General features: G+C 38.3%; 1 protein-coding gene across 1 annotated transcript; it reads right to left on the bottom strand.

Moving 5' to 3' along the window:
- Positions 1–1459: 1459 nt before the first annotated feature.
- cog7 (component of oligomeric golgi complex 7) lies at positions 1460–11835 on the bottom strand. Its single transcript, XM_083903332.1, has 17 exons — positions 11376–11835; positions 9193–9341; positions 8624–8740; positions 7966–8134; positions 7781–7863; positions 7564–7686; positions 7227–7425; positions 6999–7126; positions 5915–6069; positions 5659–5775; positions 5466–5531; positions 4317–4503; positions 4069–4209; positions 3849–3932; positions 3619–3733; positions 3241–3384; positions 1460–2217 (listed from the first exon to the last, which is right to left on the bottom strand). Exons 1-17 carry the CDS (start codon positions 11539–11541, stop codon positions 2051–2053), a joined length of 2310 nt encoding a protein of 769 aa, XP_083759458.1. The 5' UTR covers positions 11542–11835; the 3' UTR covers positions 1460–2050.
- Between the last annotated feature and the right edge of the window lie 2619 nt (positions 11836–14454).

Genomic DNA, 14454 nt, shown 5'->3' with positions numbered 1-14454 from the left:
GTGATGCTCCAACTCCCGTTTCCGTTGCTGGTTCAGGCAATGGCGGAGGTTAGGTTACAAGACTGATGGAGAAAGATTTGTCTGCGAGCTTGAAGTAAAACTCACCGCTGTGTTGTCAGAACAGCACATGACCACCTGCTCTCTCTCTCTCGTCTCCTCCGGGACTCGCAGCGATATTTCTGCTCGGCTGTGATGCGTTCACTGACGCTCGTAAAAATCCTCTCCCCTCACAGCACATGTACACATTGCCCTGTCTCTGATATTGGTAGGGACATTATGGCTCTCCAAATATTGGTGGGGAATATACATACGGAAGATTATTAGGGCCACATATAAATAATAAAGAAAGAAAAAAGAGAGACTAAAGCAGAATTCTGAGAAAAGTAAGAATTCTGAGAAAAAGTTTGGAAACCCCTGTAAATGTTCAGGATTTTCCTTAATAAATCAATGGTTGTTTGAATAAGAAATTGCAGTTACATATAATGTAGGAGTCAGACAGAGTGATATTTGAGAAGTGAAATAAAGTTTCTATGATTTACAGAAAGTGTGCAAGAATTATGTAAACAAAATGAGGCATGTGCATAAGTTTAGGAAAGAAAAAAAAAGGAAAACTGTTGTGGTGCATCCTCCTTTTGCAGAAATAACAGCCTTTAAATGCTTCCTATAGCTTCCAATTAGAGTCTGGATTCTGGCGGAAGGTATTTTGGACCGTTCTTCTTTACAAAACATCTCCAGTTCAATCAGGTTTGATGGTTTCCAACCATGGACAGTCTAGATTTTGAGCAGTGTTTAGGGTCGTTGTCTTGTTGAAAGATCCAGCCCTGGCACAACTTCAACTTCATCACTGATTCCTGAACATTGTTCTTGAGAATCTGCTGATATTGAGTGGAATCCATGTGACCCTCAACTTTAAAAGGATTCCCAGTCCCTGCACTGGCCTCACAGCCCCGCAGCATGATGGAACCACCACCAAATTTTACTGTAGGTAGCAAGTGTTTTTCTTGGAATGTTGTGTTGTTTTTCCACCATTCATAACGCCTTGTTTTGCCCAAATAACTATATTTTAGTTTCAGCAGTCCACAGAACCTTATTCCAAATGTGCTTTAGCACAAAAAATCAAAAAAAAAATCTATTTAAATCAATCAATTGACACAGCACAATAACAGCAGAAATCTTTATATCTGAGAAAGTGGAGTCTGAAAACGAGGAAGCATTTATTTCCTAATTAATTAAATCAATGAACAAACTAAACTAATTCAAACATTAGCCCTGATGTATTTCCTCAGTCTGGAGTGTGTGTTACAGTAACATCACATATTTCATGTTCTGGAACTGACTGCGACTGTGTCTTGTTTTTTTTTTCTTGTGTCAATATAAAAGTGAAAAAAACAAAACACAATCTGCATATGACAAATTATGAAAAAGGCTCAGCATTTATTAAACTACATCCATAGCATCACCAATTCCATCCATCATCATAGCAGTACCACACAATGCAGGAAAAGTTGGATCCTTTTTCCCAGTATCAAAATCTGAATACAGAGCGTTCAAAGTATCATTCATACAACTGTTCAGTCCACCATGCCCCTAGACAAAGATCACCTCTTACTTTTTAACAGAAAAAAACAAAGATAAAAATAAAACAATACAGCTCATATCAGAAATATCAATATAATTATTATTATTATAGATTAGTTATAATGGAAGGACAAGTAATTAATGACAAATATTGGTCACACAGAAAGCTTAGATGATTCGACACATGCCCTGATGTACATTGTGTTACCTTCTCAGATGCTTCAGCAACATATTAACACAGAGACTAAAGATGGAATCAAGACCCTTTCACCTCAACCTGACTGAAAGCAAAATCCCCAGTTTGACATCGCTCAAAACCACACTTGGTTCAGTATACAAATGTCTTAACTGACCTGATTTGAATTCTTAACGGGTCTATAACCCTTCAATGTTGCAGCTCCAAACAACAGCAAGACCCCGATGTTATCGTCAGCCCTTGCACCAACAGAGTCCGTCTTCCACTCCTTTCCTGTTAATAATCGATGCAGCGGAGGGCAGCGATGGTGGAGGCCAGTCGACGTGGCAGCGGTTTGGCGGTCTGTCTGTAGTTTTCAGGTTTGGCCCTTAGCAGAGCGACTATGTGCTGCAGGGTGCGGGACGGCTGCAGGCCCAGAGCATCCATCACATTGCTCAGATAGTCTGTGGAGCAGGTTCATGAAACACATTCATTAAACTCAAGAGTCCCAATTTCATTGAGTCGTTAATTTTAAAAGGTAACGTTTGGGTGTTTTGTGTGGTTGCATCAGGTACTGACACACAGTCAGTGTTCACTCTCAGTGGAAAGCGGGGACACAAGGAACGTGATTATAGACACTTGACAAAAGAGTCATTTCTCATGTCTCATGGACAGATACTGACACTTGTCCAAATGGAAACAGAAGTTTGTGTAAAATGCTCCTACTCCAGCACAAAAGTCCATGCAGAAAAAAATGAGATTTTACATCACAATACACAGGAGATGATCGTCCACTGTTGAATCATCATCCAAGTTGAAATTGACTTTGGTGTTTGAAATCATTTGTTTAAACAGCTCAGTAACACAAACTTACCAAATCAGGCAGCTCCTATGTCCCCACGAGCTAATACAGCTGATTAACTCCATAGATTTTGGTGTAGGCAGTTTAAAAAAAAGACGTAGGTTGTCGAACAACTTTGGTATATTCATATACATCAACGTATGTATGCTTTAAGGTAAGGTTTGTGTTATCTCTTACTGATTGACTGCCCACATGGAAACAATAATGTAAACAATCTTTTTATTTCTGGAAATGTCTCCATACACACGAAAGTTAACCACTACACCAACCATGTGGCCAGGTAAAAAATAGTGATCTAGTGATATCTAGCTTCTTTTATAAATGGCTCGAGTTACTTTTCATTGGTTAGCAACACTGCTGAACAATCTACAAACATAAAAAAAAGTTGATGGCATTGATGGGGACAGTGAATGCCAACACAAGAAAGGTGGGGCAACAACATCATTGTTTTCCCAAAGTAGCATATTTGTTGTAAAACGCAAGTGATCCACAGTGTTTCAGGCTGGTTCTTAAAAAAGGGGGTGGCACAAGGCACCTGTGTATTAGTACCTTATACAACCACATGTAAAATCCCTTTAATGACACGGTTTGCTTTGCCATCAGAGGGCATTCTGGTAAACTGTACCAATATCTGTGGCCAGCTGTTTGGTAGAGTGGGCACTCAGTTTGGGGATGAGCAGAATGGCATCACAGTATGTCTGCATGGTTGCCCGGGCAATGGAGCCCAGCCAATAGTCTGCTGTGTTGTCCAGCTCAGGAAGGTCATCACCTGAAACAGATAGCAGGTGATGATTTATGTTCTTGTGAGTTCCCAAATCATAAAGGGACCATAAATGTAAAGGAAAATAAGCGAGCCAAATATGGAGCACAAAACTCATGGTAAGAACAACTTGTGCTATCCCCTCAACTGCTTTTGTTATGCAACATGGGATACATTCATTCTGATTTAATATTGTATGAAAGTTAAATGTCTATGCATATACATTTTAGTGAGGTTAATAACCTTGTTCTGGTGGGAAAGGCAGCTTCCCAGCATGTAAGGCCATTTCTAAAGCTGGATCCTCCTGAGTCACAAATGGCTCCAGATGGAGTGGTAGAGACATCAAGTACTGTCCTATCTGGAAGAGAAAAATATAAAAAGAATATAGTTTAATACACCTGATATTGATCTGCACTGACTTTTTAATTTGGGATTAAATGTCTCGGCTTACATTTAGATAAAACCTAACTTACATTTGTAATGTATTCTTGTGGAGACAGGCTGAAAGTAGGCAGGTCCTCTGTGTAGCTCTCTCCAAAACCAGGCTCCTCTTGACTCTAATCACAAACAAGGTACTTAAAAATAGATACAAACAGTGTTCTCATGCTCACTCACACACAATCCAAAATGCAAAATGCACTCAAACTGTATCATCTGCATTTGAAATCAGTTAAAACAGAAACACTCCATCACCTCCATCTTGGAGACGAGACAGAGCTGGTGTTTGATCTGCAGGAAGACAGAGTCAAACGCCAGCTGGTTGGCCTGCTGGTTGAGTCTGGTCAGAGCTGCTCTGGGTTCAGTAAACAGGCTGGAGTTTCCTGTGCCCTTTTCCTGCGAGACCAGGGAAAGAAACACACAGCTGCAGAGGATCCCTGATAACATGTCAGTTCACTTCAGGAGAAAATGTTCATTTCTGGACATCCTGCCCAGCTCCATACCTTTAATGAGTAGAGGACCTCCATCAGGCTGTTATATTCAGCCACATTACCCCTCTGCAGGTAGTTATATTCCTGCCAGGGATTCTTGGTGGCACTCTTCCTCTCTGTGCAGCTGACCTCCTGGATGCCTGCCAGACTGCGCGGGCTGTACGAATCTGACAAGTACTTACCTGCTGTACTCAGGATCCTACAGGAGAGATTAAAGAAAAAAAGATAATGCATTTGCTTAAACATAATTACTAAAAAAAAATGGAACAATGGATCACAAATGGAACAAAAAGCCTAAAGGTCAGGGGTTTGACCCCAGTAGTACTCATGGCACTGATGTGTGGGGAGTCTGAACTGCTTGAATTGCTGTGCATACAGTGGGTCAGTGGGTATTGGGTGTTATGTGGTATAAATCTCAGAAAGATCTGCCCTGAGTGAGATTCACAAGAGTATAGTGATTTTTTTATTCCAAATTCAAATATCCGCTAGGGTGAGAAGAACTCAAACATGATTTTGTGGCAATTTTTTAACATGTGCGAATGCAAATCCACTCTCAGGACACATTAAAGACTGCCTCCAGCCCACAGCAGGTTCAGAGTGAGCTGGAAGTATTGTTACATTTCTCAGCACCCATGTATTGAAATGATGGTAAAATCCTATTTCATGTTACAAAGTAGTGTATTGATTCACTCAAAAAAAAGGTGATCACTAAAGTGCGTTTTCATAAAATGCTTTAATCTACCCACTGATATTAAAAAACAGTATCACATTTTCATGAAATCTCTTATAATGGACAAAAATGTGAAAATCATATCTCTGTCAAAACGTGTCAAATTTACCCTTTACCACTTCACCATGTAAGATGGAAATAACTATAAGCAGGTAAAGTTCTATACAGATTCAGAAAATGTGGATTTGCGCTCTTTGAGATAAAAAAATATTTTTCAATTTTTCCATAAAAATCTGGACAGCAAATAAAAGCCCACATGAAATATATTCATTTATTAATCTAAATAAAACTATGTGTGTGGGTTTTTTTTGTCTAAACTCAGTCTGGCTGCTCAAATCAGATTATTAATCGTCTTTTGCATCACTCTAAAAGCAACAGAATGACCAGGTAAAATCCAATTTGAACTATGATGTTTGAAAAACTTCTCTTACTTGTTTGAGAGCTGTTGCTCAAAGGCTCCACATTGTCTTAGTAACTCACCACAGGTGGCAATAATCCTGCAAAACATAACAGAGAAACATCTCTTTCTGTGCCAAACAAGCAAGGGGGAGAGGGCAGTTTAGAAGAGGTAGCTGTAACTAAAATGTGTTGGTATCTTGATTTTAAGTAAAAATGAGAATAGACCTGACTGAGTTCTGGAAGGCTGTCCAGTCCTCCTGAAAAATGGACGAATTTGGCTTATCCTCCAGTTTACACTTTTTCCTGATTGACTGCAGAGTTATGGAGAAGTCGGATACATACCTGAAAAGAGCACACTATTAAAACTAGCAACATACGATCAATTCAATTCAGCTTAATCCACTGTAAAAAGGAAACAAAGTATTTGTACCAACAAAGCAAAACAATCGGGGTATTGTATTTGAGTGCAAAGAAATTTTACTTGGTGAAAAGGGCTTTGAGTGCTTTCAGGAGGCCACACACAGCCAGTCCTTCACTCAGTTTGACACATCGGTCCACAGCACCACCGGCCAGGCCAAACAACTTGCTGACAGAGTGGCTCAACTCTTCTGCACAATCAATTACTTCCCCATGTTCCTAAAGAAAAGACAGAATTTCACAAGAGCAAAATAATCAGATAAAAATGGAAATTCTGGCATGGTTAAAATTAATGCATTAAAGCGAAATACATTCTTGACAGCTGTGGTAAATAGCTCTATTTTCTGACAGCTCTCACTCATCTAGAATGTTTGCTCCAGTGCATGGGTCTCTGTCAGTACATTTCCATGTGCAATTAAGTCCTTTAATTGAACTGCTATCCTTGTACCTGAACAAATATGGGTGGCAAATTGATTGAATAAACTTTGTCTGACTCTGCTAGGCTAGGTGGTGATATGCCCCGCTTTGAGGCTTATTAGTAGTAGGTGTTCCTTTTAGCTGGTAGCTATTTGGTGGCATGTCAATTGTCATTTCTGCCCTCCATTAACTTATATCAAATATTTGCTGACAGCATAAACTCAGTCCCCTGATCTGTTCAAAAACACACCAGTGTAAATTACTCCATGCATTTCTCGCTGAAAATGCATTCTAATGCCAGGTGTAAAGGGGGCCCTTTTGTTAAACTGTGTCTATCCTCAGAGTCTGGGAGGCCCTAATCTTATCTCATCCACTGGTAAAATGGCACATTTAAACAAGCTAGCATCATCACCCCTATGGGCCACAAAACCATCATCCTGCTGCTGTTTTTCAACTGTGGGAAAGAATCTGCAGCAAGTTAGTGTCTTTTAGCTACTTTAAGTGCTCCAGAGTACTCATCTCTTTCGAGAAGACAAGAGTCTGGATTCTTGTTTGCAGCAGTGGTCTCACTATGTCACAAACAAACCACATCAGAGGCATAAACATTCCAAACAGTTTAAATAGGCGAGATAGTACATCTAGGAGAAACTTTTCATGTATCCCACAACACTAACAAATGTAACAAATTGCTGGCAGCAGTTTAATTTTGTGTGCGTGTGTGCGTGTATTACCAAAGGTACAGCACTGATCTGGATGAGGAGATGAGATTCCTCTAGACTTCCGTACTGTAGTTGATAGAATTTATAGGGGTCGTAAAGGGCACAGACGAGCTCATTCACTTTCAGCAGGTTATTCTTACCTGAAAAACAATTACAAGGGTTAACTTAAAATTGATCTCACATCTGCAATCAACACTTAGTTTCTATGTTTTGGTTTGGTCATTTCTTGGCATGACAAACCCAGGTGTGGCAGCATGGCGGCCTCCAGGCTTTGTGCAAAGCTGGACGTGGTTTGATACAGCTCTAACAGGGTGTCGAGACGCTGCTCTTGACCTGTCCGCTCCATGGTTGTGCTCAGGCACAAAGTGATGGACGGCACCATAGCCCCTAGAGTCTGGATGAGCAGCACTGTCACCACCTCATAAGGATTCTTGAACACCTGGTGGATGTTAACAGTTTTGTTTAGGTTCGGTGTCTGAATGATTACTGTCCAGTAATTCCAAACTAAATAGCACTGATGGAACTTGTTACTGTAATATAACTGATTAAATGTTGTGAGCACTGAAGTGTTTCAGACCTGGCTGCTCCACTGCAGCTGAGTGTGCCATGTGGACACTAAAGTATCGTAGAACTCAGACAGCTGCTGATTCAGACTGAGCTCACTCTGAGTGAGATCCTGCCATATGTTCACCAGCTGACCCTGCACATACCAAAACAAGCAATTCATTCACAAACAGATTAAAGAAAGCCTCCTCCTTAAATATAACTGAACTAATGTCAGGGAGATAACCAACCTTGTGACACTTATAGTAGTAGGCAAGAAGCTGTGGCATTCTGTCTATTTCAGTGAAGACTTTAACAAACAGCTTGGCTTGGTCTGCAGAGACACATGTAAACATTAGTGTACTTGGTGTACACACACAGGAAATAGTAAGTTGGGACAACAACAGCAACAACAGCATGTGTCACAGGTGTTTACCTATAGACATGGAGTTAAAGGTTGCTACTATTTGTGGGCTGGCCAGAGCCTCCAATCTGTTTTTCAGAGCCTCCAGGTGGACACACTTCTCAGAGTAGTCAGGTGTGTCCACAAGCATGGCCAGGCTGTTCTGCATGCTGGTCAGCTTGGAAGAGATCACCGCAAGATCCTGGAAGAATAAAGGAGAATAAAGAATATAGCAGCAAGCATAACAATACTTTATACTGCACACATTACTTATGAAAAGTTTAATATTTTTGATCCCATTTTCTGTGATGATTTGGGACCCGTCCCCCCCAGGCGGCTGGCAGGAAGGAGAAGGTGCAGCGAGTATACATGTCCACAGCCCCGGGAAGCAGTGAGGTCCGTGCAGGGGGTCGCTGTAAATCAGACTGTCCGGTCTTTCAACCATGGTTCATTCAATTGGAACAACAGGTTAGCTGCTGTTGCTTCAGTATGGATCTATGATTAACCTTTTTATACACCCAATTTGATTACATAAATTATTGCATAACAATTAATTCCCTACCCTGATTTTCATTCTGAGAATATTTATACCGATATGAACCAAGGTCAGAAGCTACCAAGCCCAGAGGTACAAATGGTTTTACAAAAACATATAATGTTAAGTCCAGTGGCTTCAGGCCTTAAATTATACCTGTGTTTTGAAGGTCTCCTCAATGTCTGCACTAAGTGTGCTCCATTTGTCTGCCTCCTGTAGGGCCTCAGCTGCCAGCTGCATGTGGCTCTTTACCTGATCTATCTCCACCAAAACCTGGTGAACACAATGCAAGAAGATACACACATAAATAGTCATGCTTAAAAAGATCTTCAAATCAAGCTATTCATGAGCTGCCAGGCTTTGAGCACAGGCTGATTTTGTATAGGTGGTCCACACAATGGGTGGTATTTAAAATAGGTTATCAGTAAAGGGAATAACAATTTGGATGACACACAGTTTCCTCAAACACTTGTGGGCCTCTTGTTATTTTGTTCTGTTATTACGAGCTCATATTTCAAACATACATGCACTTAATACAAAAGAAGAATAAATTATTTTAATAAAATGCAAGAATAATATTATAATATAATAACAACAGATTGAAAATTAGCATAGTATACTTTACTATAAATCATTTGTTTAACAGTTGGTGTAGATATGAACCTTTGTTTCAACTATGTAAATAACAAATGTGTGGTATGAAAGCACTGGAAAGGCTCAAATACCTGCATTGACTTCACAGTGTCCTGCTCAAATTTCTTGATGTCTTCTTTGACCAGGACCATTTGATCCTTGAGGAAGGAAGCCTCCTGTTTCGCAGCCTCCACATCTCGCAGCACTCTGGGCATGTTTTGGAGGGCCTGGTTACTGCTCTCTGCAGACAGAAACACAGCAGTCTATCAGTTAATGAAGGAAAGGACAAGAAAAGTATTACTTTGAGGAAATAAGGCATCTCTCTTTTAAACAAATTCTGCACACAGCCTCTCACATAGTAATGACTATACACACTTTCTTCCCTGTTCCTTACACAAATAGCTAAATCAAAAGGAGTCTAATACAATTGTCCTGAATTAAATATTCATAAAGGTTATCATATTTAGTTAAATTGAGTTATTGATTCAACAGATTCTAACACTTTGTCCACCCTTCCATATGATTGCAGAGTTTCCTGTTTATTGCTTCTACTGAGGGGGTGTGTTTACTCTTTGTATTTATTATGTGTACTCTTAGAATAGCTCCTACGTGCAGTAGGAAGTTCCCTGAATATCAATGTGCTGTATGGCAATACTTAAGACTAATATATATACATATATATATATATATATACATACATATATATATATACATACATATATATATATACATACATATATATATACATACATATATATATACATACATATATATATATACATACATATATATACATACATATATATACATACATATATATATATACATACATATATATATATACGACAGATAATACAGTTTTTCCGTGTTAGAAATATCATCCCAAAACCTTGGTTACAGAGAAGAAAGTTTTGTAAAGAACATCTCCCTACAAAATTTTAAATAGTGATGTTTCTATTTAGATAGGAAATAATCTGTAGACCAGTGGTTTTCAAAGTGAAGTCAGTGATTCCTGGGTGGGAAAACAATTAGTAATACATTTTTCATTGAGACAAACAGTCACAAACTGAGCAAGGAAAAAAGAGCTGCTGGATGTCCTCCCTTGAAATACAGCGTTGAAGTTTTTGCGAGTGAAAAACTCCAACAAATAGCACAGAATGGCAGCAAGCATATGCTTTTCTCTACTGGAAGGGTTTTCTGATGCCAAAAAGTGTGAGAACCCCAGTGTACACAACAGAGCCGGACAGTAACGGAGTACATTTACTTGAGTACAGTACTTAAGTACAATTTTGAGGGATCTGTACTTTACTCGAGTACATTTGAGAGGCAAATAGTGTACTCTTGACTCCAATACATTTTTATCCATAACCGTGAGTACCTGTTACTTCTTCTGTAAAAAAAAAACAAAAAAAAAACAACAACTCCATGGTCAGATTTAGTTGAGAGACGAAACATATTTATGTTTTGAAATCATGTTTTGGCATGTGGCGCCACCTACCGCCATCTACCAATCATTGTAGTCAGTAGAGCTGCCGAGCAACCACAGGTTGCCAGTTACGTCTGAGCTATAATGGCAGCGAAAACGAAACCTAATAGACCTCAGCATTTTAAATTTGAGTGTAGTAACCGTTTTTGGCCACATTCTTACATGTGACGCCTTTAATCTTCATTGAATCTACATTGAAATAAACTTCCTTACATTTCGAAGCGAGAGTGTTGCCATTGTGCTATTGCCTTGTGGGCAAGTGAGAAATGTTAAATAAAGCAACATGGTAAAGATCAAAATTACTTATTTTACTTTCAATTCCTTTTACATTTGTCAAGGTATTAACATTTTTCATAACTCCATGTAGGACGTTTCTATATGTAAATGTAACAACTGCGGCAGTAGTGATGCAATATTTAAGAAATGTACTCCTGTACTCTTGATACTCAAGTACTTTTAAAAACAAGTACTTCAGTACATCTGACTGTAGTACTTTTACTTTTACTTGAAATAAATTTAGCAAGGGGTATCTGTACTTTTTCTCAAGTAATGAAGCTGTGTACTCTGTCCGCCTCTGGTACACAATATGCACCAGAGCTTTAAAAAAAAATACAAAAAAAAACAACAGAATATAAAATACCAGGTAATAGTGCGTGGTACTGTTTTGTTCATGTTTTAGTTTCAAACATGTATATCTACCATTAATTGAACATGAAAAGTAAGACACTGGCGCTGTGTGGACATATCAACTGCAGCTAAAGAGTATTTAGTTTACATTTACTGACTGACCCTCAATGGCATTATTGACTTCCTGGATGAACAGTTGAAGTTTCATGACCAGTGTGGCTGCGTGAGTGTCCGCTTTCCCCGGTGCGTCCTTCTGCACCACATTGAAGGCGCCATTGACCCACTCTTTCACATCAAAATCATCGTCCAGGAACTTCGAGAAATCCATCTGTGCCTCTCCGGAGCGAAATCCGTCGCTGTATCCAGTCTAACAACTCCGCTGCCGCAGTCTGTGTCATCGACCCATTGCTAACGTTAGCTAATTTTTCCCAAACAGTGGCTTCGACACGAATATAAAATAAATAGCCCACGAAAATGAAATTATCATGACAACTAGATATAGTTCCAACAAGGCGACTGCTTCCTCCAGAGTTATATTTGAATGTCTATGATATTTAAAAAAATATAAGTCCAACACATTTCTACGATTGGTGCGACTAGTGCAATAGATTCTTGACAACAACTTCCCCTCAGTGCTTCCTATTTACCTTCCGCGGAAACAAGCGCCAGCGCAAAAAACGTTCCGCCGAATTAAACGTCCGGTAACATTAACAACACCACAACAATAAACGTGGACAAAATCATCTCATTTACCAAATTATTTTTTTAAAATCCAGCAGATGTTTTTTTCTGACCACAACTCTGAGCCTGGATTCAAGCAGCAGCAGCAGTACAGGCACACATGGTCACCTGGGCTGCTGTGTTTGGAAAATAAGGCATATCCTGATCCAAGGGACACGTACACTGACATCAGACTGTGCTGCCTAATGTAGAAAAAAAAATATATTAAATAAATATAATTAATTATATGTTATATTGTTTTGTCACCATTTGTTAACTTTATTTTGTTTTATTTATTATTATTATTGTTATTATTATTATTATTTATTCATTATTTCATTACATTTCACACTTTACATTGTAAAGTATAGTAGTATCCATTAGTATCCAGTATTTTTTTTAAGTTTTTCACTGAGGGCCACATGAGCATAAAGGTTACCCTCAAAGGGCCAGATGCAACTGTCATACAGAATAAATGTAACTAAATATAATGTAGAATAAAGGTAACTACTCCGTAACATATTGCTAAATAACTTTCTGTATGTATTACTTATTCAAGTTACAAATATGATACATTGTAGATGTAACCCTTTTTTGTACGTGTTCTTACTTTGCGCTATTAATCATAAATTGTTTTACCAATATTTATTTGAGACTTTGGGGCATTGAAAAATAAAACTCTCCATTGTCATGGCTATATACCTACTGTATGATGACCTAAATAGTTATGGGTGGCACTATATTTCAAAATAAATGATCCCTCGTTTGCCAGGGACATACTGTAACCCCTCAAAAACACCTGTGGGTTCATAGACTCCACTTTGACAAATGACTACTGTATGTACAGAAGCAAGTAGTACATGGAAAATGAGTTTGATACATAGTTGTATACAGCCTGAAAAAATGAAAGAACATTCAGAAGCTTTGCTTCTATCATAGCTAAAAAAAAAAAAAAACTCTTATGAGAATGATACACAATTAGAGGCATGTATGTATTGTTACTACAGGTTGTAGGGTAATTTATTACCAACAGTAGTTACTGTATGAAATTCAAGGAACAGATCATCCAACACTAAAGCAGATTGAGTCATAAATGTCTCATGAGGGTTATTTATTAGTATTGATGTTGTTATGTTTATGTTGGCTATTTGATTTTTACCTTTCACACTAACTGTATCTGACCTCAGCAGTATGATGCACATTTTCTTGTAGACTATCACAAAAAAAGGTTAATGTGTAAAGTTATAAGTGCAGGATTTTTCTTTTTATTCACAACATAGAGAACAAAGGTCAAAGTCTATGCATTGAACATGGATGGAGAATCTCTTAACGTAGTTTTCTACACCATTGTCCCGCTGTAAACTCCCTCTTCTTTAACCAGGTCACTTCCACCCAAGTTTCCTCCTCATTCATTTGAGCAGCGCCACCGTGAGGAGACATGAAGTAGTAACGCCCAGCGAGTGAAACAATTTGAGGGCAAACATTTGCCCTCATATTGCACAAGGAAGGACGACAATGTATCACCAAACTGATATTTTGACCCACCTCTATTTTCTGTGGTGGTGGAAAAAATGGGAACTCATTAAAAGACTCTACGATATCATAAGAACATGCTCACAGCTTTTTCTTTCTTTAATTTCTTTCTTTATTTTTGTCATGAAAAAAGCACAATAAAACTGAAAAAAACAAAGACAGAAAGCACCAACTCCCATTTTTGACTTCCAAAAATAATATATACATGCATGTAGACTTATACCCATCCTAAAATGACCTCAAAAACAACTTACAAACACTAATCATTTCATAATCCATAATCAACAATGTGCTTGACCATCACCATTTCTGTACTTCTCCAAAAACAAGGACTTATATATACAGATAAACTGAAACACATTAAAATACACATTTCAAAAAGAGTAATTTGTACACGAGGATATTTTACACTTTCTCTCACTCTAAGGTTTTACCTTCCCTCTCTGTCATGAACACCTTTTGAATTTTATTAGGCAGCTCCAAACCTAATCTGTGATGTTGGAATTTCACTACATCCACGAATCACAACATCCAGCCTTATTTTTCATTAGAGCTGAATCGATTAATCGATTATTAATCGATTACTAAATTAATCGCCAACTATTTTGATAATCGATTAATCGGTTTGAACCTTTTTTCATCAGTAAAACAAGATTTCTGGTTTAGCTTCTTAAATGTGAATATTTTCTTTGTTTCTTTGCTCCACATAAACAAAGAAATCATTTAAACTGAATCATTTTGGTTTGTGAACAAAACATGACATCTAAGAACATCAGAATTTTCAGCTTTGCCAAACACTGATCAACGTTTTTTAACATTTTATGACCAAACGATTCATCGATTAATCGAGCAAATAATCGACAGATTAATCGATTACGAAAATAATCGTTAGTTCCAGCTCTATTTTTCATCCTCATTGGTGTTTTTGTATGCATTAGCCCAGACACAAACACTGTCAATATAAGTCTACACTATATAATGTGTAGAT

Source organism: Microchirus variegatus (genome assembly GCF_963457635.1).
Source record: "Microchirus variegatus genome assembly, chromosome: 17".
In the NCBI taxonomy this organism is placed as follows: Eukaryota; Metazoa; Chordata; class Actinopteri; order Pleuronectiformes; family Soleidae; genus Microchirus; species Microchirus variegatus.
The sequence above is the reverse complement of the archived record's forward strand: the minus strand, read 5'-3'. Positions and strand labels throughout refer to the sequence as shown.

Excerpts from the sequence above, each read along its gene's own strand:
- cog7 (XM_083903332.1), bottom strand. The coding sequence starts at position 11,541 with ATGGATTTCTCGAAGTTCCTGGACGATGATTTTGATGTGAAAGAGTGG. Across the intron at positions 9,342-11,375 it reads AGTCAATAATGCCATTGAGG|AGAGCAGTAACCAGGCCCTC; the intron begins GTCAGTCAGTAA and ends TTCTGTCTGCAG. Across the intron at positions 7,127-7,226 it reads CGCCATGCTGCCACACCTGG|GTAAGAATAACCTGCTGAAA; the intron begins GTTTGTCATGCC and ends ATTGTTTTTCAG.